The sequence below is a fragment of the Scyliorhinus canicula genome, chromosome 17 (assembly GCF_902713615.1).
Source record: "Scyliorhinus canicula chromosome 17, sScyCan1.1, whole genome shotgun sequence".
NCBI classification, from domain to species: Eukaryota; Metazoa; Chordata; class Chondrichthyes; order Carcharhiniformes; family Scyliorhinidae; genus Scyliorhinus; species Scyliorhinus canicula.
The window spans coordinates 105,866,281-105,892,561 of NC_052162.1; the positions used below are offsets into that span (position 1 = coordinate 105,866,281).

At 47.3% G+C, this 26,281-nt stretch overlaps 1 protein-coding gene across 2 annotated transcripts; it reads left to right on the forward strand.

The window, feature by feature from the left end:
* The first annotated feature begins 15,485 nt into the window (after positions 1-15,485).
* LOC119952001 (gastrula zinc finger protein XlCGF17.1-like) lies at positions 15,486-25,104 on the forward strand. 2 transcript variants are annotated; one of them, XM_038775457.1, is made up of 2 exons: positions 15,486-15,604; positions 23,782-25,104. In XM_038775457.1, the coding sequence occupies exon 2, from the start codon at positions 23,877-23,879 to the stop codon at positions 24,660-24,662; it is 786 nt and encodes a 261-aa protein (XP_038631385.1). In that variant the 5' UTR covers positions 15,486-15,604; positions 23,782-23,876; the 3' UTR covers positions 24,663-25,104. The 2 variants fall into 2 exon arrangements, with proteins under 2 accessions (XP_038631385.1, XP_038631386.1); XM_038775458.1 differs by lacking the exon at positions 15,486-15,604 and adding an exon at positions 15,612-16,074.
* The last annotated feature ends 1,177 nt before the right edge of the window (positions 25,105-26,281 follow it).

Genomic DNA, 26,281 nt, shown 5'->3' on the forward strand with positions numbered 1-26,281 from the left:
ATGTTTACGATTCAGTCATAATAATCTTTGTCAGAAGTAGGCTTACTTTAACACATCAATGAAGTTACTGTGAAAAGCCCCTAGTCACCACATTCCGGCACCTGTTCAGGTACACAGATGGAGAATTCAGAATGTCCGATTCACCTAACAGCATGTCTTTCGGGACTAATGGGAAGAAACCCATGCAGATATGGGGAGAATGTGCAGACTCCGTGCAGTGACCCAAGCCAGGAATTGAACCTGGGACCCTGGAGCTCTGAAGCAACAGTGTTACCCACAATTCGTGTGATCTTGAGCTTCAACATTTATTTCAACAATTCCAGATCATGTACTTATTTGGCCCTCCTCTTTTGTTTCTTCACTTGTCCCTTTAGTTTATTTACTTGTGTCTTTATCACCCAATGTTGTCTTGCACGATCACTTCCTTTGTCGTTTAATTATTCTCGCCTTCCATCTTATCACAAGACCGTTTGTTTTTTCCTCCTCTCTTTACCCTGACTCTCTTTGTAAAATATTAAAATATCTAAATTATTCCAGTCTGGATAAAAGGTCAGCGACCTGAAACATTGTATCTGAATGCCTGGCTGATTGACAGCAGCTCTGGACCAATAGGGAGAGAGGGGCCGGGCTGGGCGTGAGGCATGCGCAGTGTGAGTGATGGCGACAATACAGTCGATTATTTGATGTACGATAAGTAAATGGGTAAATTGACGGAACGAAGGAAGCGATGAACCCGGCGGATAGGCTTCGTAAACATGTGTATACCGCAATCCCCGAAAAAGAACTTCCTGCTCCCTCATTTATACTGAGCGGGTCCGCACCTTCTTCCCAGTTACACGGCCGAGATAATGGCCGCCATCTTCCTAACGGGCAAAGTGCAACAGGGGTCGTGTGTGGCCGTCATCTTTGTGATGGGGGTAATGTGCAATATATAGCACCTGTGCACTCTCCTACAAACTGCTTTGCACTTTGAGTTACAATGTATTATTGCTGAGACTGATCAACAATATATATTCAAGTCTGACAATTTGTATTTATACATTCTCCTCACGTCTGCGTGGGTTTCACCCCATAACCCAAAAATATGCAGGTTAGAACAAAGAACAAAGAAAAGTACAGCACAGGAGCAGCCCTTCGGCCCTCCAAGCCTGCACCGACCATGCTGTCCGTCTAAACTAAAATCTTCTACACTTTCGGGGTCCATATGCCTCTATTCCCATCCTATTCATGTATTTGGTAAGATGCCCCTGAACGTCACTATCGTCCCTGCTTCCACCACTCCTCCGGCAGCGAGTTCCAGGCACCCACTACCCTCTGTGTAAAAAAACTTACCTCGTACATCTCTAAACCTTGCCCCACGCACCTTAAACCTATGCCCCCTAGTAATTGACCCCTCTACCCTGGGAAAAAGTCTAGGTGGATTATGTGGATTGGCGCTGCTAAACCTAAAAGGTTAGGTGGATTGGTGATGCTAAATTGCCCCTTCAATGGAAAAAAAAAATTGGGTACTCGTAAATTTAAAAAAAAGTTTTATTTTAAAAAAATCATTATTTGTATTTATATTGTACCTTGAACATAATGAAATGTGACAAACATTTGACACTGAACCACATAAGGAGATATAAGGGCAGGCAACCAAAAGCTTGGTCAAAGAGTGAGGTTTTAAGGTGGAAAGAGAGGTGGAGAGTTTTACGGTGGAAATTCCAGAGCTTGTAGCCCAGGCAAGTGAAAGAACGAATGGTGGAGCGATTAAAATCAGGATTGTTCTCGAGGCCGGAATCACATGATTGTAAAAATCTGGGAGGGTGTGTCTGAAGGAGATTACAGAGATAGGGATGGTCGCAACCATGGAGGAAAACAAGCTTTAGATATTTTTTAAATTTCTGCTTCTTAATAGGGAACCTTTAGCAGGTCAGTGAGCACAGGGGTGATGGGTGAGCACATAAGTGCAGGAAGGGCTTCAATTGTCCATCTGCTGACAAGTAATCACACTGATTGATTTTAGTTTCATCGTATCCAGGACTGAACTATTTTCATTGGGGTCTGTTGATTATGTTAATGGACTCCAGTCACGTTATAAGAGTCATGGAAGGTAAAAGTGCAATGAATTAGCTTTGTGTTAAACACCTGGTGTGTCGGGCCTTTCTAATATCTCAATGCAAGTTACATATGAACATACAAATGAGGAGCAGGAGAAAGCCCTTCGAGCCTGCTCTATCATTAAGTAAGATCAAGGTTGATCTGATTTCATCTTTTAACTCCACATTCCTGCCTACACCCGATATCCTTTCACCCTGTGCCATCCCAAGAATCTGTCTCCCTGTGCCTTAAAAATATTCATAGACTGCTTCCAGTACCTTTTAATGAAGAGAGTTCATGACCCTCCGAGAGGAAGAAATCTCTTCATCTGATTTAAGCGCGCGGACCTTTACTTGTAAACAGTGACCGCTAGTTCGAGTTGTTCCCACAAGGTGTTTCCACAGCCTCCTGTTTTCATCCTAAATAGAAACGTCTCCGTCTCTGCAATCTCTCCACAAATATTTCCTCATCCCTGGACATGATGCAAGGCAGAGGATTGAGAGAAGGGGATGGATTCTCAATTCCTGAGACTAAGTGTTGACACTGGGGCAGAATTTGTTGTCTTTCATGACAGCAAAACTAGCGCCGAACCTGAACCGATACAGCAACTGTTGAGGGGCTAGCACCAGCACCAAGTGGAACACAATTGATTCCAATAAAAATGGTGTGAGATTCACCGGGTCCATCATTGACACTCAGGAGGCTGACAAGCCTCAGCCACATATACATTTTACAATCCCCACACACACTTATCCCAGACAACAAGATGGCACTTGGGGAAAAACGCCCATACAGCTGATGAGTCGGCTGGAGCCAGAGGGCACCTAGGACGGTGGCCTGGGAGGTCACCAATATCACCCACAGCCCTAAATTCACAGTGAGCTGTTAACAATGTGAAAAAAAAATTGAAAATCGTTTATTGTCACGAGTAGGCTTCAATGAAGTTACTGTGAAAAGCCCCTCGTCGCCACATTCCGGCACCTGTCCGGGGAGGCTGGTACGGGAATCGAACCGTGCTGCTGGCCTGCTTGGTCTGCTTTAAAAGCCAGCGATTTAGCCCAGTGAGCTAAACCAGCCCCTATGTGCATGGCTGCCTTGCCGCTGCGGCAATGGTGTAAGGTACCCGTCCACCCCAACACCACAGGCAACCTCCTGGCCATCCCTTGCTATTCCCACTGGCCCTAGCAGAAGCCCCTGGCTAGCGGCACAACTGTCATCAAACTGGCGATTTTGGACACTTTCCGTGCCCCCTCTCCCTCAGCAGCGACGATACCGGTTCCACAATTTTTAAAAGCAAAAGTGAACTACGCCATCGACAACTCAGACCATCGCGGAAGCCCCAGAGAATACCGGGTTGGTCCTGCTAATGACATGCAAATGGTGTTTACTGTATGTGTGTTCCGGACCGCATTGACGCCGTTGTCGAGGTGACGGAGAATTTCGATTTGGTGTCAAATCTGCACCCGCCGTAATTTTTGTTGGAACCTATTCTCCGCCCTATTACGTTTCGTGATTTTGGCGTCAGCCAAAGAAGATTTCCACCCAAGATTTTGGCAAATGTCAGTTGCCAGGTGGAAAGAATGGAGAAGGAAACAAACCAGAAAACCCAGTCTCCAGCTTTGTGAATCTTTAGAAACTCTTTGGGAACCAGAATCAGAGGAAAAATAAAGGTGAACTGTTTGACTGAGCAGAGTCAGCTAAGAGACATTTCCCTTCTTTGAACTCTCGAACATTGACTCTGAACCTAACAGTAAAATAAACTGATTTGAGACATTGAAAGTATTCTCCTTACTGCACATCAGGAATTCAAACGTTTTGTTTTCAAATTTAAAGTGCCCTCTTTTTTTCCCAATTACGGAGTAATTTAACATGGCCAATCTACCTATCCTGCACATCTTTGGGATGTGATAGTGAGACCCACACAGACACGGGGAGAAGGTGCAAACTCCATAGAGAAAGTGGTCCAGGGCCGGGAGCAAACCGGGGTCCTCGGCTCCATGAGACAGCAAGTGCTAACCACTGCGCCGCTGTGGCACCCCAGCTTCAGGGTAATCAGAATATTTGGTAACACACAAGACACCGAAAGATTCGAACAGGGTTGTAGGAAAGACAGTTAGTGCAGTGGGCCGGATCAGACTGTTCCCATGAATCCACAATGAATGTCCCACCTTTTATTTTGGAAGAGTGAAACTGATAACCATTGTCAATCCGGTGGCAGCAATCTGAAGCTTTAGCTCACAGACATTCTGGTTTTGGTTAACCTGTGCAGCACAATTGGTCAGTGCGTTTGGCTGTTAACCGAAAGGTTGGTGGTTCGGGACTTCATTGTTTCCCTCCATGAACATTCATTGTAACACAGTTCCAGGTTGGTATTGGGAAACAATAAAAATATTTCTCGAGCGCGACTGGCTCTGCTGTTATCCGGTGTTACTTGCATTACTAATTTAATGAAAATTTATTCTGAACATTTAAAATATATTTCAGGTTAACATATATCTACATATAACACATTAGAAATCAATGAAATGATTCCATTCAATTACAACCATCTATTTTAATCCTTGCCTCGAGTCACTGTCCATGCGGTGTTTTCACATTCTCTCTGTGTCTGCGTGGGCCTCACCCCCACAACCCAAAAAGATGTGCAGGCTTGGTGAATTGGCCATGCTAAACTGCCCCTTAATTGGAAAAAAAAGAATTGGGTACTCTAAATTGTTTTTTAAATAAGGGAAAAGCAGCAATATTCCTGTCCCACACTCTCCAAACACTTGCTGCCAGCAGAAAGCACAGGCGATTTTATGAAATGTGTTTTATGAGAAATGGTATAGAACACATATTCAATATTTTGCTTGATATTTTATTCAGTTCACATTCAACAATAAACTTGTACTTGTACGGAATTCTTAAAAACAATAAATTTTGATGATGTTCCTGACCATGGAACCTTGCGTGTGATAAACCAAACTTGATTTTAGTTCCTTTCATATGTGAAGAAACATTCATGAGGAGCAAGTTTTCACAAGTTGTATCAGCCAAAGTTTCCCGATTGAAGCTCAAAGAAAGTTTCACTCATAGAACATAGAACATAGAACGATACAGCGCAGTACAGGCCCTTCGGCCTTCGATGTTACACCGACATGGAAAAAAACTAAAGGCCATCTAACCTACACTATGCCCTTATCATCCATATGCTTATCCAATAAACTTTTAAATGCCCTCAATGTTGGCGAGTTCACTACTGTTGCAGGTAGGGCATTCCACGGCCTCACCACTCTTTGCGTAAAAAACCCACCTCTGACCTCTGTCCTATATCTATTACCCCTCAATTTAAGGCTATGTCCCCTCGTGCTAGCCACCTCCATCCGCGGGAGAAGGCTCTCGCTGTCCACCCTATCTAACCCTCTGATCATTTTGTATGCCTCTATTAAGTCACCTCTTAACCTTCTTCTCTCTAACGAAAACAACCTCAAGTCCATCAGCCTTTCCTCATAAGATTTTCCCTCCATACCAGGCAACATCCTGGTAAATCTCCTCTGCACCCGTTCCAAAGCTTCCACGTCCTTCCTATAATGAGGCGACCAGAACTGTACGCAATACTCCAAATGCGGCCGTACTAGAGTTTTGTACAACTGCAACATGACCTCATGGCTCCGGAACTCAATCCCTCTACCAATAAAGGCCAACACACCATAGGCCTTCTTCACAACCCTATCAACCTGGGTGGCAACTTTCAGGGATCTATGTACATGGACACCGAGATCCCTCTGCTCATCCACACTACCTAGAATTTTACCATTAGCCAAATATTCCGCATTTCTGTTATTCTTTCCAAAGTGAATCACCTCACACTTCTCCACATTAAACTCCATTTGCCACCTCTCAGCCCAGCTCTGCAGCTTATCTATGTCCCTCTGTAACCTGCAACATCCTTCCGCACTGTCTACAACTCCACCGACTTTAGTGTCGTCTGCAAATTTACTCACCCATCCTTCTGCGCCCTCCTCTAGGTCATTTATAAAAATGACAAACAGCAACGGCCCCAGAACAGATCCTTGTGGTACGCCACTCGTAACTGAACTCCATTCTGAACATTTCCCATCAACTACCACTCTCTGTCTTCTTTCAACTAGCCAATTTCTGATCCACATCTCTAAATCACACTCACTCGGGTATTGTGTAAATGTCACTCATAGGTTTAGTGAGTGGGATATAATCTATTTGCGTTTTCCTGGACGGCACGGTAGCACAGTAGTTAGCATTGTCACTTCACAGCTCCTGGGTCCTAGGTTCGATTTCCAGCCTGGGTCACTGTCTCTGTGGAGTCTGCACATTCTCCCTGTGTCTGCATGGGGTTCCTCCAGGTGCTTCAGTTTCCTCCAACAGTCCAAAGACGTGCTGTGGAGATGCCGGCATTGGACTGGGGTGAGCACAGTAAGAAGTCTTACAACGCCAGGTTAAAGTCCAACAGGTTTGTTTCAAACACGAGCTTTCGGAGCACTGCTCCTTCCTCAGGTGAATGGAGAGGTATGTTCCAGAAACATTTATATAGACAAAGCCAGAGATGCCAGACAATGCTTGGAATGCGAGCATTTGCGGGTAATCAAATCTTTACAGATCCAGAGAGAGGGGTAACCCCAGGTTAAAGAGGTGTGAATTGTCTCAAGCCAGAACAGTTGGTAGGATTTTGCAAGTCCAGGCCAGATGGTGGGGGATGATAACCACTACACTACAGAAACACTGGGTATAGAACGAAAATGAGTACTGTGTAAAATTTCACACTGCATTCTATTGCTGCACTTATTCAGTAGAAATAGGATATTGTTTTTCATAAATTTAGAGTACCCAATTTTTTTTTCCAATTAAGGGGCAATTTACCTTGACCAATCCACCTACCCTGCACATCTTCTTTTGGGCTGTGGCGGTGAGATCAATGCAGACACGGGGAGTATGTGCAAACTCCTCATGGACAGTGACCCGGAGCCGGGATGGAACTCTGGTCCTCAGCGCCGTGAGACAGCAGCGCTAACCACTGTGCCACTGTGCCACCCTTTGCAGAAATAAAATTATGCTGGGATATTTCAGAATGCCGTACAGAAATTGAATGGTAACATGGCACAGTTCATTAGGAGGCTATTTGGTCCATTGTGTCGATGCTTCTTAGAACCGCCTCCAATTTAATTTATTTCCTTAAATAAGGGGAGCAAAACTGCTGCCCGTGCTCCCGATGTGGTCTCACCAGTACCTTGTACAGTTGCAGCAAGACTTCCCCATTCTTATATGCCAACTCCCTTGCAGTAAGGGCCAACGTTAGCCTTCCCAATTACCTGCTGTACCTGTGGACTAGCTCACTGTATTTCGTGCACAAGTGCCTGCAAGTCCCTTTGTGTTGCAGCTTTCTGCAGTTTTTCTCCATTTAAACAATATTCTGTTCTTTTGTTCTCCCTTCCAAAATGAGCAACTTCGCATTTTTGCACATTATACCTCTTTTGCAACTTTTTACTCACTTACTTAACCAATCAGTATCTCTTTGCAAACAGTTTGTATTCCTCTCCCAGCTTGCCTTTTGACCTATTTTTATACCGACTGCAAATTTGGCTACATTCACTTCCTTCCTCTAAGTCATTCACATACATTGTAAGCAGTCTCGGTCATAAAATAGAATCATAGAATCCCATAGTGCAGAAGGAGGCCATTCTGCTGATCAAATCCACACCAACCCTCCAAAAGAGCACCCGACCTAGGGTCCAAACCCCGCACTATCTCCGCAACTACACCTCGGGCCAATTTAGCATAGCCAATCCACCTAATCTGCACAACTTTGGACTGTTGGAGGAAACCAGAGCACCCGTAGGAAACCCACGCATACATTCACCCAAGGTCGGATTGAACCCGGGTCCCTGGCACTGTGATGCAGCAGTGCTAACCATTGTGCCACTGTGCCGCCCAAAATGTAATTTGCCTTGCTAATTATTTGCTGCACATTAACCTTTTAACATTCTTTGTCCAAGTACACATGAGCGTATCTCATTGCTTTCTGATATTCTGTCTGATCTGTCAAGAAAGCCTACTTCCTACGGAAGCTAAAGAAATTTGGCAAGTCTGCATCGACTCTCACAAACATCTGCAGATGTGTGATAGAGAGCATCCTATCTAGCTGCATCACAGCCTGGTATGGCAACTGCTCGGTCCAAGATTGCAAGAAACTGCAGAGTGTGGTGAACTCAGCCCAAGCTTGCCACCCCCACATTAATTCTGTATACAGCTCCCGCTGCCTCAGGAAGGCAGACAGCATGATCAGAAACCCCTCCCACCCAGGCATTGCCTTCTTCCAGAACCTTCCATGAAGTAGAAGGTACAGAAGCCTGAAGAGCCACACATCCAGAAATGGGAAGAGCTTCTTCCCCACAACTAAAAGACTCATCAACGACTTCCCCTCAGACTGATCCCTGTAAGAACACTATTGACGATGCCATATTCTGCTCTTGCTCATGTATTTGCTTTGTTTGGCCCCTTGTGCCACACTGTAACCAATCATTGTTTGTCGATGTACCATTTGTCAATGTTTTCTGTTGATTATTCTTTTTGGCTACTATATACGTACTGTGTACGTTCTCTCAGCCACAGAAAAATACTTTTCACTGTACTTCGATACATGTGACAATAAATCAAATCAAATCAAAGTCATCTTAATGCCCATTCATGTAATCTGTCCATATTGCTTTCTGGTCACTCTGTGTCTTTGCCACAGCTCACCTTACCATCAAGCTTGCAACCTGTAGCCATCTGAGATGGCCACCTGCAAAGGACCATGGGAATTATGGCCAATCCAGGACTCAGACAGATACAGAGCTTCTGTGTATTTGAAACGCAGGTAGCTAGACCTGATCGAAACCCCCGCTTGTTTGCATTCTAATGGCTCATTTCCCAAGAACAATAGGACTGTACTCAAGTAACCGATACAGACACAGACTGATTGGCGCCACACCCTTTTGTTGTGAGAGCCCAACTGCCAAGGTCAATGACCGCTAAGGACCCACCCAGCCACCAAGGCACCCGCCCCTTTAATTGGACAAAATCGAAGGCAGTGATCGAAGCCTGTCGAATTATTGGGTCCAAGATCAAGGACCGCCCAAAAGAGAGAAAAATCCTAGCAGGATAAAAGGGGACACAGCCATGTGTTCTGTCTCTTTTGGACCCGGCCTGTGCCAGCCTGTTTTGGATCCAGTCTGTGCCAGCCCAACTGCAGCATAATGACCAGACAGCCAAGTTCAAGACCAACGATCGCTACCTGATGGATGAGCCCAGCAGAGACAGAGCCACTTCTTCAAACCAGCCACGTGAGATCAAGATAAAGGCCTAATAGGGCAGCACGGTGGCCTAGTGGTTAGCACAGCTGCCTCACGGCGCTGAGGTCCCAGGTTCGATCCCGGCTCTGGGTCACTGTCCGTGTGGAGTTTGCACATTCTCCCCGTGTCTGCATGGGTTTCGCCCCCACAACCCAAAAATGTGCAGAGTAGGTGGATTGGCCACGCTAAATTGCCCCTTAATTGGAAAAAACAATTGGGTAATCTAAATTTATTTTTAAAAAAAGATAAAGGCCTTATCCACTTGCATTGTGCCGGACACCTGAAGTTAAGTATAGGTTATTGTTGTTGACAGGTGTAGTTTACCTTGTAGTATATTGTGCTTGCATGTTGAAGTAACCCTTGTGTGTAAATAAACCATCTTTGAACTTGAACTGGTTGTGTGGTCATTTGACCGATATATGGGAAAGCCTTGTGGTTCAGTAAGAAAAATAGAAACACCTACTGTATTGGCGACGCTGTTGGGACATGGCATCATATCATAAAAAGAGCCTCAGTATCATATTGGCGACTTTAAAGAGCAATATTATTGGTGACGTTGGTGGGATAGTATTCCAATTCGCAACATTATTGGTGACCTCTGACGGGACTTGATTTAGAAGTGACTCCGAGAGAACCCACAAAACTTTGAAATCCAATTGCGAGAGAAAGAAAGAACCACAAGTGCAAGCCCATGTCAACCAATCATCGAATTTCGGACATGTGTTCTAACCTGCATGCATACTAACAGAGATATAAGGTAAACTCGTTAGATTGTGTCAAAACTATTGAGGGAATTGTGAACCGGAAAATAGCTTAGGCCATAAGTGCAGTTCAAATTGCCGCCTTATCCCCCTGTCCCAAATTAACGATAGGAAACAAAGATTAACGGTAGGAATGAGAGATTAGAGGAAAGAAAAGAGATATTAGAAGCAATGGCCACAAAAGCGATGGAACGTTTAATAAACCCACAGGAACCCGAGGTTGCAACAACCAACAGAGCAGAGCTATGCCCCATATGGGAGGAAGAGTTGAGGAAGTATTTAAAGGGGAAAGGATGGCCCCTTTAGTCCACTTTTTGTGCAAATGATGAGTCAGGTCCAGGAAGCAAAGGACAAATTTGATGGGACAACCTAACTGAGGTCCATAAGAAAAATGCAGTGACTGTCCAAAAGCCGATGGCAATAGTGCCCTGTTTGGCACAGTTGCAAGGCACAGAGGAGGTCGTGAAGACGCTCCCTAGGCAGTTAGTTGTGAAAGAAGAGAAGAATGAGGGAAACAATACTGAAAGTGAAAAGATAATTGAGCAACTCCAGGAACAGTTGGCAGCTAAGGATAAGGAGATGGCTGATGTGAAACGTGCACACCAATCTTGTTTAGTTCACCTTAGCAGCTTTCAGACCCAATACGATAAAGCCTACCAAGATACACAGCGCGCAGTCCTGGTAAGAGAAGAAACAGAATAGCAGGTAGGCCAGCTAAGCAGTCAATGTGCGGATTTAAAGGCAGTTTTGCGAGCGCTCCACAGCTCCATGAAAGAACAGAGACAGAGCACAGTAGACCACGCGAAATGCAGACAACAAATAGAGAAACTACAGTCACTGCATTCAGTGCAGAATGGATTTAGATATACCTTTGGACAAAATTAAGATGAGGAATGTGCTTCCGATTGGCAAGAATTAAATGAAATTGCCCAGAGATATGTTGAGGATACAGGAAATCAGAATCGGGGGCCCCCATGCCCCAAAAAGGAAAGCACCCGCACCACCGACTGCACAGCAGCACACCCCCCCAGGAATCCAGTTACCACACAGCACAAGTCCTCGGATCAAGATGAGCCTGATTTTGTTTACACTACCCCACTATCCATAACCCAGTTGAGAGATGCTTGCACCAAAATCGTTCCATTTCATCCCACCGCAGACCCGCACAACTTCTTTGAGGAAGTGCGCCAACAGAAAGTTATGTACAGTCTAGATGAAAGAGAGGAAGTTAAACTCATAGTTATGAGCCTTAGCCAATCCGTAACATCAGCTTTGCCCGAACCCCAGTTTGTAGCATGAGGAACCCTACAGGAAATGAAAACGGCCATTTTAGATGCAATTGGGTACAACAAGGGAGATCCGGTAGAAGGTTTAAACCACTGTAGGCAAAAGAAGGGAGAGCATCCGACCGCATTTGCAGGTCGCCTTTGGATCCATTTTATGCAGTATTTGGGGATTTGAACCACGCACACTTAAATGAGGACGCATGCCACAGAAGCAGGCCATAAGGCTTGTGTGAATTACGACCCCGCAGACCACACACATAATGAAGTTTGGGTATTAAAACGACTCTCCAATGGCACTGATCACCGCCTTACCCTGGGATTCCACCCATTCTTGCCCTGCCACGGCCCACATGCACCTCATGTTCCCATAATTTCAAGTACTCTGGAATGGTTCTTTACACTTTTCACTGTCTTTGCAGGACTTAGTTTCCCCTTCTCTGCTCTTTTATTGTGGTTTAAAGAATGCCCTTTTCCACACTCTGTACACTGCCCTCCTCTTCCCTTTACCTTCCGCGACCCTTTGGTCGTTCGGGGGGCTGCTATTTGCACGTTTGACACACTTGGTTGCCACATTGCTGCTACACACGAATTACCTCTGGACCCTGGGACAAAGTAACTTTATGAAACTGGACGCCCTAAAATTCGGCTGGTTAAGATGAGCCTCAACCACCACTGGCTACAAGTAAAAAAAAGACTGGTCAGAGAAATTGTCCGTCCACGCCCCGCATTGACCACAAGCTGCGAGCATCTCTGCATTTAGAAATTGGTATTTCATGTCTCTCAAAACGTTATTTAAAAATAAAATGAGATAGTCACACATGGTGACGATCATAATGGGAAATTGGATTAAGGAGAGAAGACAAGTAAAATGAGATATTAACCGACGATAACAGATATTATGCTTGCACCCCCAGGAATACACGGAAGACGACAAAATGAAGCAAGGACCGCTGACATAAGCTTTGATCTTCGCTGGACTCCTACAACTGCGCGCGCAACAGACTATTAATGCACACTACACCAGCCCCGAATACCACCACACAACATGAACCCCCTAGCCCGGCCACTACACCACACATAGAGATAGACACTGACACCCCTACTTGGTGCAAAAACATTGCCCATTGGAACCCTCTTTCATACAAAGTAGAGGCCCTTCTAGTAATTGCAATAATCTGCAGTGTCATTCAGACACTTCGACTCCGTCAATGGCGAGCAAAAGCCTCCTGGTCCCCGATATATACAGTTCGAGCCCCCTTTTTCGGCATTCAACAAAACTGAATTACCTGCTGTAAGAATTATAACCATGTACTTCATACATGGTCATACATGGTTATAACTTTGCTAGATTATGTAGAAATGTAATGCTGCTGTTTTAAAATTTTTGTACTGTACATACGTTCTTTTTTATATTTACCAGCAGCATAAGAGTAGTTTAGATAGTGTTAGTTAGAGATTCAATTGTGCAGATAAGTTAAATGTTTAATAGTGAAATGTTTTGTAGTGACCCGTTAGAAATTAGTAATTTGTATTGTGTTAGTAGAATTACGTAAATGCCCAAAATGTAGGACAGAGTAGTGTGCAACCTGTCCTTGACCAAGGGTGACTGGCAAAACCAAGGATGATAAGGGATCAACAGTGTGATCCACCACGTTTCGCGTTCAGGATCAAGAGGGCGGGATGTAGCCATCTGAGATGGCTACCTGCAAAGGACCATGGGAATTATGGCAAACCCAGGACTCAGACAGATACAGAGCTTCTGTGTATTTGAAACGCAGGTAGCTAGACCTGATCGAAACCCCCGCTCATTTGCATTCTAATAGCCCATTTCCCCAGAACAATAGGACTGTACTCAAGTAACCGATACAGACACAGACTGATCGGCACCACCCCCTTTGCTCAGAGAGCCCAACCGCCAAGGTCAATGACCACTAAGGCACCGCCCAGCCACCAAGGCACCGGACCTTTCATTGGTCAAAATCGAAGGCAGTGATCAAAGCCTGTCGAATTATTGGGTCCAAGATCAAGGACCGCCTCAGAGCGTGAAACCCCAGAGGGATAAAAGAGGACACAGCCATGTGTTCTGTCTCTTTTGGACCCGGCCTGTGCCAGCCTGTTTTGGATCCGGTCTGTGCCAGCCCAACTGCAGCATAACGACCAGACAGCCAAGTTCAAGACCAATGATCGCTACCTGATGGATGAGCCAAGCAGAGACAGAGCCACTTCTTCAAACCAGCCACGTGAGATCAAGATAAAGGCCTTATCCGCTTCCAAATTACCATTCGCCTGAAGTCAAGTATAGGTTATTGTAGTTGATAGATGTAGTTTAACTTGTAGTATATTGTGCTTGCATGTTGAAGTAACCCTTGTGTGTAAATAAACCATCTTTGAACTTGATCTGACTAACTGGTTGTGTGGTCATTTGACCGACATACAGGAAAGTCTTGTGGTTCAGTGAGAGAAACAGAAACACCCACAGTATTTGCGACGCTATTGGGACATAACATCATATCATAAAAAGAGCCTCAGTATCATATTGGCGACTCTAAAGAGCAACATTATTGGTGACGCTGGTGGGATAGTATTCCGATTGGCAACAAACCATCAGCTGAGTTTTACACACATGCTCCAGCGAGAATTTTACTGTGACCCTGCATATCACCCACCCCACCCCACCCCCCCGACACCTGGATAAGATGAGGGGGGGGGGTAAATATATATTAAGGCAAGAGATTGTGGGCAGCACAAGTGGATAGGAATGTGGCTTCACAGTGCCAGGGTCCCAGATTCGATTCCCCGCTGGGTCACTGTCTGTGCGGAGTTTGCACGTTGTCCCCGTGTCTGCGTGGGTTTCCTCTGGGTGCTCCGGTTTCCTCCCACAGTCTAAAGACGTGCAGGTTAGGTGGATTGGCCATGATAAATTGCCCTGAGTTACCAAAAAACGTTAGGAGGGGTTATTGGGTTACAGGAACAGGGTTGGTGCAGACCCGATGGGACGAATGGCTTCCTTCTGCACTGTATGTTCTATAAGATGGGGGGGGGGGGGGGGTGGGGGGTGGGGGGGGGGGGTGGGGGGTGGGGGGGGGGGGTTAAATATATATATAAAGAAAGGCAAGAGAGAAATAAATGGTAAAAGACAGTTAAAATGAAATGGGATGAAAACAAATGGGTCAAGGCGGGCAGGCCTTCCGGTCTCAACACAAATGCAACAACTTCAGATGATTAGCTCTATCCCACCTTTACCCATTTGTTTTCATCCCATTTCATTTTAACTGTCTTTTACCATTTATTTCTCTCTTGCATTTCTTGATACATATCTACCCCCCCCTCCCCCCCATTTTATCCACGTTTCCTTACCTTTTTTCCCCTTTGCTTCCCGCTTTCCCTTCCCCCACATCTACATCTTCACAATTCACCCTCTAATGTTAGTTTCTCTGCGGTTTGGCCTTCCACACCTTTTGTTCTCTCTGGTGACTGCCATTAGCACTCTTTTCCCTTGCTTTCTGTGGCTATTAGCACCCGTTTCCCTGGGTTTCTGTGGCTATGACTCATCTTTCATTCTCACTCCACAGTCTAAATATTTCCCACTTTCTCTGTCTTTAGCTTTGACAAACGGTCATCTGGACTAGAAACGTTAGCTCTTTTCTCTCCCTACAAATGCTGCTAGCCCTGCTGCGATTTTCCAGCATTTTCTCTTAAATGTTCTGTATATGGGGGAAATCACTTGTCCAATCTCCCTGTTGAGCCTCACTTAAGTTCACAACAAACTGTAGGGGTTTGCTCTGCCTTTAATTATACTCAGGGCATAACAATGGCGAAGGGCCTATGCGCATTGGGTATTATATAAATTGATTTCGTAATTTCATTCATTGGCCCTATGGCTCAGATTATTATAGGCTCAGATTATTATAGGCTCACATAAAATCATTTTCTGCTGAACATTTCTCTTTAAATGGCGGGACTCTTATCCAGCGTTCCCCACAGGAGGCGCTTGCACAGGCGCAGGAGTAAGTCGCGAATAGAGCATGCGCAGTGTTGGGACGGAACAGTGCATGCGCAGTATGGGCGCTCCAAATGCACAATGGTGTTAATTCGGCTCTGCCATTGCTGAGGAACTGCGGATTATCGGAAGGTAACAGAGGCAACGCAGTGGGTGGAGATGCTTCATAATCGCCCAGCGGAGGGCGATAAATTATTCTAAGCATCTCTCCTTCCCGCGTTAGCGTCAAACGAGGCAGCGCTTGCGGGGTGGCGGCTGCAGGCCCAAATTAAATGATGCCATCTTTATAGTCTTCCCAGTGTGCAACAGGGCGCACGCGCAGTCATCCTGCTCAAGGCAGCAGGAGGAGACAATGTTTTAAATTGATCCCATCCCTCTATATCTCCATTCCCCACCAGGAGGGCTTTCCGCTTCTTCCTCAAACAGAGGCCTGAACAATCCCAATTCGCCAACACTCTCCTCATCTGGCTGAACTTTTCCTCTCAATAATTTCGCCTTCAACATGTCTCATTTTATCCAGTAAGAGGCCAGGTTAAAGTCCAACAGGTTTGTTTCAAACACTAGCTTTCGGAGCACAGTTCCTTCCTAAGGTGAATGAAGAGGTATGTTCCCGAAATATATATATATATATAGTCAAAGATGCAAGACAATGCTTTGTTGTGCTAATCCTTATCATAATCTAAAATCAACCTAATCTACACCCCTTCAATTTACTGCTGCCCATGCGCCTGCCCAAGGGCTGCTTAAAGGTCCCTAATGACTCTGACTCCCCCACCTCCACTGGCAGTGCATTCCACACAACCACCACTCTCTGTGTAAAGAACCAACCTCTGACATCTCCCCTATACCTTACTCCAATCATCTTAAAATTATGTCCCCTCGTGACAGCCATTTCCGCCCTGGGGAAAAGTCTCTGGCTATCCACTCTATCCATGCCTCTCATCACCTTGCACACCTCTATCAAGTCACCTCTCTTCTTTTTTCTCTCCAGTGAGAAAAGCCCTATCTCCCTTAGACTTTCTTCATAAGACATGCCCTCCATTCCAGGCACCATCCCGGTAAATCTCCTCTGCACCCTCCAAAGCATCCACATCCTTCCTACAAGGAGGCGACCCGAACTGGATACAATATTCCAAGTATGGTCTAAACAGGGTTTTATAAAGTTGCAACAAATCCGCGAGCCTCTAAAACTCAATTACCCTGTTAATGAAAGCCAACACATCATAGGCCTTCTTTACAACCCTGTCAACCTGGGTGGCAACTTTGAGGGATCTAGGGATGGCATGTGACGTAGTGGTTAGCACTGGGACTGCGGCACTGAGGACCCGAGTTCAAATCCTGTCCCTGGGTCTCTGTCCATGTGGAGTTTGCACATTCTACCCTGTGTCTGCATGGGTTTCACCCCAACAACCCAAAGAGGTGCAGGTTAGGTGGATTGGCCACACTAAATTGCCCTTTAATTGGGAAAAAAAAATTGTGTACTCTATGTTTATTTAAAAAAACTTTGAGGGATCTATATACGTGGATCCCTCAGTTCCTCCACACTTCCAAGAATCCTGCCTTTTACCCTGTATTCAGCATTCAAATTCAACCTTCCAAAATGAATCACTTCACATTTATCTAGGTTGGACTCCATCTGCCACTTCTCAGCCCAGCTCCGCATCCTGTCAATGTCCTGTTGTAACCTGCAACAGCCCTATACGCTATCTACAACTCCACCAACCATCGTATCATCGGCAAACTTACTAACCCACCCTTCCACTTCCTCATCCAAGTCATATATAAAAACCACAAAGAGCAGCGGTCCCAGAACAGAACCCTGCGGGACACCACTGGTCCAGGTGGAATACTTTCCATCCACTCCCACTCGCTGTCTTCTTTCGGCCAGCCAATGCTGTATCCAGACAGCCAAATTTCCCTGTATCCCATGCCCCTTGACTTTCTGAATGAGCCTACCATAGGGATCCTTATCGGATGCCTTACTGAAATCCATACACACCACATCCAGTGCCCTGCCTGGTACGGGAGAATCCCGCCCACTATCTCTCAGAATCCTTTCCAGTATTTTGCTCACCACAGACGTAAGACTGACTAGCCTGTAATTCCCAGGGATTTCCATAGTCCCTTTCTTGAACAGGGGTACAACATTCGCCTCCCTCCAATCATCCAGTACTACTCCAGTAGAGAGCGAGGACGCAAAGATCATCGCCAACGGCGCAGCAATCTTCTCCCTTGCTTCCCGTAGTAACGTTGGGTATAAAACCCGTCTGGCCAGGAGGCCGATCTATCCTGATGCTTTTCAAAGCATCCTCCTTAATATCTACCTGTTTGAGCCTATTAACCTGGTTCACGCTGTTCTCACGAACAACAAGGTCCCTCTCTAATGAATACTGAAGCAAAATATTCATTTAGAGTTTCCCCCATCTCCTCAGACTCGAGACACAAGTTACCTCCTCTATCCCTGATTGGCCCTACTCTCTCTTTGATCATCCTCTTGTTTCTCACGTATGTGTCGAACGCCTTGGGGTTTCCCTAATCCTTCCCACCAGGGCTTTTTCATGCCCCCTTCTAGCTCTCCATGTCCATTTGTAAGTTCCTTCCTGGCTACCTTGCAACCCTCTCATGCCGGGCCAGATCCTAGCTTCCTCAACCTTGCATAAGCTCCCTTCTTCCTCATGTGGAACATCCGTTGTTCCAGTCCTACTCCAGCCGATGCCACAACTCTTTTATCGGTATATCAATGACTGTTTTGGTACTCTTTCATGTGCCCATCTGGACCTGGAAAAATATATTAATTTTGCTTCCAATTTTCACTGCTATTTCACATGGCCCATGTCTGACACTTCTCTTCCCTTCCTTTTTTTTAATAAAATAAATTTAGAGTACCCAATTCATTTTTTCCAATTAAGGGCAATCCATCTACCCTGCACATCTTTTGGGTTGTGGGGGTGAAACCTACGCAAACACGGGGAGAATGTGCAAACTCCACACGGACAGTGACCTAGAGCCGGGATCGAACTGGGACCTTGGCGCCGTGAGGCAGCTGTGCTAACCACTGCGCCGCGTGCTGCCCTCCCTTCCCTTCCTTGACTTTTTCTATTTCAATTTCTCGCGATAGGCTGTCCACTAATATCCATTACAAACTCAACTCACTGACACCCACAGCTACCTCGACCACAGCTCTTCACGCCCCACATCCTGTAAGGACTCCATCGCATTCTCCCAGTTCCTTTGCATCGGTCGCATCTGTTCTGGTGATGCCACTTTCCAAAATGGTGCTGCTGACATGTCTTCATTCTTCATTAATCATGGTTTCCCACCCACTGTTGCTCTCAGCTGTGTCCAACCGATCTCACGCACTTCTGCCCTCACCCCCTCTTCTCCCTCCCAGATCCAGGATAGGGTTCCCCTTGTCCTCACTTTTCAGCCCACCAGCTTCTGCATTCAGAATCGTCCTCCACCAGTTCCGCCAACTCCAGCATCATTCCACCACTGAAAACATCTTCCCTCCGTGATACCCTAGTCCACTCCTCCATCAGCCCCCAACTTCACCCTCTTCAGCAGGTGTAATACCTGCCCCTTTAACTCCTCGCTGCTCACCATCTCAGGCCTGAAACACTCTTCATGTGCACCTCCTTCAACCTGGTCTATTGCATTTGCTGCTCCCAATGTGGTCTACTCTACATTGGAGAGACTAAACGCAGACTGGGTGACGGCTTGGCAGAACATCTCCGATCCGGCCACAGGCAGGACCCTAGACCTTCCTGTCGCTTGTCATTCCAACTCCCCCCTCCTGCTCTCCGATGCACATGTCCATCCTTGGCCTGCTCCAATGTTCCAGTGAAGCCCAGCACAAACTGGAGGAACCACATCTCATGCGATTAGGCACATTACAGCCTTCCGGATTATTAAGTTCAAGAACTTCCGACTGTGAACTCTCTCCTGCACCTTCATCCCATTTTTATTTTCATTTCTTCCATTGATCTGATTTTCCCTCACTATTGTTCCTCCACTTCACTTGGCCATCTGTTCCAAGTTGCCCTTTGACACACTGGTCAAATTTGTTCTGCCATTCACACATTCTAATCTCTTTATGTGCCGCTATCGCCACCCTTCTTAGCCTTAATCCGCCCCATTTATATTCTTTTTGTCTTCTGTGCTCGGCATCTTTGTCAATCTCCACTTATAGCTGGCCCCTTATCCAACCCCACTGCTCCACGCCCCACAATATACATCTGACCCCATTTCCAGTTCTCTCTAGCCTTGACAAAGAGTCATCCAGATTCGAAATGTCAGCTCCCTTTTCTCTCCACAGATGCTGTCAGACCTACTGAGATTGTCCAGTATTTTCTGTTTTTGTTGTGAAAGTCTATCCTGTGACTGACACTGATGGATGGGAGGTGGATTTGCATGATGGACTGAGCTGTATTCATAAATCTGCAGTTTTTTACGGTCTTGGGCCGAGGAGTTGCCCTACCTAACTGTGATGCAACCAGATAGGATGCTTTCTATGGTGCATCTGTAGAAATTGGTAAGGGTCAAGGTAGACATGCCAAATTTCTTTAGTTTCCTGAGGAAGTATAGGCGCTGTTGTGTTTTCTTGGTCATAGCAGTGATGTGGGTGGACCAGGACAGATTGTTGGTGATGTGTACACCTAGGAACTTGAAGCTGTCAACCATTTCCATCTTAAAAATTTTTTTTAGAGGACCCAATAATTTTTTTCCAATTAAGGGGCCGTTTAAGTGGCCAATCCACTTTCCGCTTGGGTTGTGGGGGGTGAAACCCACGCAGACACGGGGAGAATGTGCCAACTCTACACGGACAGTGACCCAGGGCCGGGATTCGAACCCGGGTCCTCGGCGCCTTAGGCAGCAGTGCTAACCACTGTGCCACCATGCTGCTCCCTACCATCTCCATCTTGACACCATTGATGCAGACATGGGTGTGTACAACACTTCGCTTCCTGAAGTGCATGATCAGCTCCTTAGTTGTCCTGACATTGAGGGAGAGATTGTTGTCGTTGCACCATGCCACTAGGTTCTCTATCTCCCTCCTGTACACTGACTCATCGTTGTTTGAGATCCGACCCACTACGGTTGTGTCATCAGCAAACTTGTAGATGGAGTTGGAGCTGAATTTTGCTGCACTGTTGTATGTGTATGAGGAGTATAGTATACAACCTTGTGGGGCCGCAGAATTAAGGGCTGTCGGGGAGGTGTTTATCCTTATTGTGGTCTGTGGATCAGGAAGTCGAGGATCCAGTTGCAGAGGGAGGAACCAAGTCCTAGGTTTTGGAGTTTTGATATGAGCTTGGCTGGAAATATGGTGTTGAAGGCAGAGCTGTAGTCAATAAATAGGAGTGTGACATAGGAGTCTTTGTATTTGAGATGATCCAGCGATGAGTCTAGGACCAGGGAGATAGTGCCTGCTGTGGACCAGTTGTGGCGGTATGTGAATTGCAGTGGATCAAGGCATTCTGGGTGTATGGAGTTGATGTGTCTCATGACCAACCTCTCAGCACTTCATAATGATAGATGTCAAGGCCACCGGATGGTAGTTGTTGAGGCACGTTGCCTGGTTCTTCTTTGGCACCGATACGATGGCGGTCTTCTTGAAGCGGGAACCATGGAACGGAGGAGGGAGAGGTTGAAGATGGCCACGAACACATGCGCCAGCTGGTCTGGGCTATACTGTTTTTGTAAGCAGCCAATGGGAACAGCTTTTCTTTATCTGCCTTACCAAAGGGAGGAAATTCCAAAGCCTTGAATTTTTGCACTTGATGGTGAGGCCTCCAAAATTGTAGCAATTAAAATCGGAATTTTTAGGAGGTTGTGTTTAGAGCAGCTTAGCAATGTCGGAGAGTTGTGTGGTTGGAGGACATTACATAGGGCGGGGCGAGAGTATAAAGCAATTTTAAAAGAAGGATGAGAATTTTAACATTTGGGAGATTCTTAACCCAGAGCCTTTGGAGGTCAATGAGCACCGGGGTGATGGGTGAACTAGCACATGGGCAGCAGAGGTATTGATCCTCAAGATTCCAGGGAAGTTGAATGTGGGAGGCCGGCAGGAAGTTCATTGGCATAGTTAAGTCTAGAGGTAACAAAGGAATGAATGAGTGTTTCAGCAGCACATGAGCTGAGACTGGGTTGGAGTTGGGCGATGTTACTGAGGTAGAAATAGTCGGTCTGGGTGATAATGTGGATATGTGGTTGGAAGACTATCTTGGAATGAAATATTTCTCTCTGGTTGTGAATAGTACTTCCGCCTCAGACTGATGTTAGGGAGAGGGATGGAGTCACTGACTAAGGAGTGCAGTTTATATTGGTGACTAAAGACATTGGGTTCAATCTTCCCAATATTTAAATGGTGGAAATTTCTGTTCATCCACTACTAATAATAATAATCTTTTATTGTCACAAGTATGAAATTACAGTGAAAAGCCCCAGAAAAGACAGGACGGTGGGTCACTTAGAGCAGTGTTTTTCAAACTATTTTGCCCGGTACCCATTTTTACCGACCAGCCATCCTTTGATAACCATGCCGGCTGACCTTCGCGACCCATGCCGGCCGACCTTCGCGACCCAGGCCGGCCGACCTTCGCGACCCAGGCCGGCCGACCTTCGCGACCCACGCCGGCCTACCTTCGCCACCCACGCCGGCCTACCTTCGCCACCCACGCCGGCCTACCTTCGCCACCCAGGCCGGCCGACCTTCGCGACCCACGCCGGCCGACCTTCGCGACCCACGCCGGCCGACCTTCGCGACCCACGCCGGCCGACCTTCGCCACCCACGCCGGCCGACCTTCGCCACCCACGCCGGCCTACCTTCGCCACCCACGCCGGCCGACCTTCGCGACCCACGCCGGCCGACCTTCGCGACCCACGCCGGCCGATCTTCGCGACCCACGCCGGCCGATCTTCGCGACCCACGCCGGCCTACCCTCGCGACCCACGCCGGCCTACCTTCGCGACCCACGCCGGCCTACCTTCGCGACCCACGCCGGCCTACCTTCGCGACCCACGCCGGCCGACCTTCGCCACCCACGCCGGCCGACCTTCGCCACCCACGCCGGCCGACCTTCGCGACCCACGCCGGCCGACCTTCGCGACCCACGCCGGCCGACCTTCGCGACCCACGCCGGCCGACCTTCGCGACCCACACCGGCCTACCTTCGCGACCCACGCCGGCCTACCTTCGCGACCCACGCCGGCCTACCTTCGCGACCCACGCCGGCCTACCTTCGCGACCCACGCCGGCCGACCTTCGCGACCCAAGCCGGCCGACCTTCGCGACCCAAGCCGGCCGACCTTCGCGACCCACGCCGGCCGACCTTCGCGACCCACGCCGGCCGACCTTCGCGACCCACGCCGGCCGACCTTCGCGACCCACGCCGGCCGACCTTCGCGACCCACGCCGGCCTACCTTCGCGACCCACGCCGGCCTACCTTCGCGACCCACGCCGGCCTACCTTCGCGACCCACGCCGGCCGACCTTCGCGACCCACGCCGGCCGACCTTCGCGACCCACGCCGGCCTACCTTCGCGACCCACGCCGGCCGACCTTCGACACCCACGCCGGCCTACCCTCGCCGGCCTGCCTTCGCCACCCACGCCGGCCTGCCTTCGCCGGCCTGCCTTCGCCACCCACGCTGGACAGGAATGAGAACTGACCTCATTGAAGCAGGCATTATTCTCTCAGGACTCTACAGAGCAAATGCAGAATATATGTTTTCCTCAGATGAGTGGTTTATAGTCTGGGCATGTTAGCTGCAAATTACAATGTGATAATTTTAGACACAGATGAGGAGGAATTACTATCAAAGAGAGTTCTGCAGGCTTATCCATTGAGCACATTCAAGTCAGATGTATGAAGACTGAATTGATTTTTAAAAAAAAATCTTCTCCTGGGTCAGCACTCTCATGTCAGGAGGAGGATGTGTTACCCTGGGTTGCGGGAATGTGCACTGATGAGCTGGCATGCATATGCAACACGGCCGCATTTTTAAAGCGGGTCGCTGCAGTCATATTTAAAGCCGGCTGCTACTGCCTTTGTGCTTGAATTCCCGTTATCGGGAAGGCCGTGAAGGATGGCTCCACAACCCTCCCAACACCCACCCGCGACCTACCCGCCGGTCGTGACCCCCCTCCACTGTGCAAATGCCTGACTTAAAGAGTAACTTGGAGATGATAATATTTCAGTTGGTCTCTCAAATTACCAGATTCATTCAGCTCAATTTCACAATCTGTCTTTGTGTTTTTGTGGGTTCTCTCTCACTCTCTTTTTTTCTGTTTTAAATCAATTTCACAGAAAATTAGAAGGGGACAATTTTCAGTCGGGAAGCTGAAACTAAAAATGACAACAGGTATCTGACCAATTTATTGTAACTTGAGTGGATTTTGAACATGGAAGGAAAGAGCACCGTTCAGAGTGGAGAGAAACCGTACAAGTGTTCTGCGTGTGGACAACGATTCAGCCGATCATCTGGCCTGTGGAAACACAAACGCAGACACACTGGGAAGAAATTGTGGAACTGTGGGGATTGTGGGAAAAGGTTCTATGACAAGTTCAGGCTGGTAAATCATCGTCACACTCACACCGGGGATAAACCGTTCACTTGCTCCGTGTGTAGAAAGGGATTCATTACTTCATCCCACCTGCTGGAACACCAGCGAATTCACGCTGGGGAGAGACCGTTCATCTGCTCCGAGTGTGGGAAGGGATTCACTCAGTCAGCCCGTCTGCTGCAACACCAGCGAGTTCACAGCGAGGAGAAACCTTTTAAATGTACGAACTGTGGGAAGTGTTTTAAAAGTTCCGGGGAACTAACACGCCATCAGCATGTTCACTCTGATGAGAGACCTTTCAAGTGCTCTCACTGCGGGGTTGGTTTGAAGTCGTCGTACGATCTCACTGTTCATCAGCGCAGTCACACTGGGGAGAGGCCGTTCACCTGCTCAGAGTGTGGGAAGGGATTCACTACCTCATCCCAACTCCGGGGGCACCGGCGCACTCACACTGGGGAGAGGCCATTCACCTGCTCAGAGTGTGGGAAAACATTTGCTCATTCATCCACCCTGCTGAGACACAAGCGAGTTCACACTGGGGAGAGGCCATTCGCCTGCTCTCAGTGTGGGAAGAGATTCATTACTTCATCCAATTTGCTGAAACACCAGCAACTTCATAAGTAATTAGATTAGATTTTTCAGTTGATCACATCCAGAACTGTAGGGCAGCACAATGGTTAGCACTGTTGCTTCACAGCGCCAGGGAGCCGGGTTAGATTCCTGGCTTGAGTCACTGTGCGGAGTCTGCACGTTCTCCCCCTGTCTGTGTGGGTTTCCTCCAGGTGCTCCGGTTTCCTCCCACAGCCCAAAGATGTGCAGCTTAGGTGGGTTGGTCACGCTGAATTGCCCCTTAGTGTCCAAAGGTTAGGTGCGGTTGCTGGGTTACGGGGATAGGGTGGAGGTGTGGGCTTGGGTACAATGCTCTTTCAAGGCCAGTGTAGATTTGATGGGCCGAATGGCCTCCTTCTGCACTGTAAATTCTATGTTCACTGGTGTACGTTTCTGCTAATGTTAATAAAATGCAGTACATTAATATGTATTGATATGGATAAATCAAACAAATCAACTTTGTGTGTCGAGTGTTCTTAACATCTCACACAAGTTAGTTCCTTTTGAATGGCTCTTCCCTCCGACAACACGTGAGGAGCTCATGGAGCTTCTTTGTCTCGAAGATTGAGACAATCCGATCAGCTGCCTCTGCTGTTTCCCTGCCTTTCACTCGCCCAAAGGGACAAACTGTCTCAAGCTCCCGTTTGTCTGAGGTCTGAACCCACATCCCTCTCAGTGCTCAACTTTGTCAACATGTGCCATATTCTGTTCCATTCACCCTCTTCCCACTAAACTGCTGACCAGTTCATTGATATTATTAATTATTCTCTCTTCTGGCACTATCACTCTTGCCTTCAAATTATCACTCATCGAAAAAACACTTGATCCAATTGTAGTTACAAACTACTGCCCCATCTCCAACCTCCCATTTCTCTCCAAAGGTCTTGTACTTGGTGCCCCCAAGAATCTATCCTTGGCCCCTCCTATTTCTTATCTACATGCTGCCCCGAGGTGACATCATCCAAAAGCACTGTATTAATTTTCACATGTACACTAACAAAACCCAGTTGTCACCCTCCATTACTTCACTGGTACTAAATTATCCACTACTGGATGAGCAGAAATTTGTTCCCATAAATATTTGGGAAGACCAAAGCCACTGTCTTCAGTCACCACTACAAACTGCATTCCCTAACGACCGAGCCCATCCCTCTCCCTGGGAACTGTCGGAGTCTGAATCACACTCTACACAATTTCTGTGTCATATTTGGCCCCAGGATGAGTTTCTAACCACATATCCACATCATCACTATTACCAGATGTTTCAATCTCCATAATGTCGCCTATCTCCACCCCAGCCCAGCTCATCTGCTGCTCAAACCTTCATCCGCTGCCCATGTGCTTTCTCACATCAAGTCCCTTTCTGTGGGCAGTACGGTAGCACAAGTGATTAGCACTGTGGTTTCACAGCGCCAGGGTCCCAGGTTCGATTTCCCCGCTGGGTCACAGTCTGTGCGGAGTCTGTACGTTCTGCCCCGTCTGCGTGGGTTTCCTCCGGGTGCTCCAGTTTCCTCCCCCAGTCCAAAGACGTGCAGGTTAGGTGGACCGGCCATGATAAATTGCCCTTGGTGTCCAAACAAAAAGGTTAGGAGGGGTTACGGCGATACGGTGGAAGTGAGGGCTTAAGTGGGTCG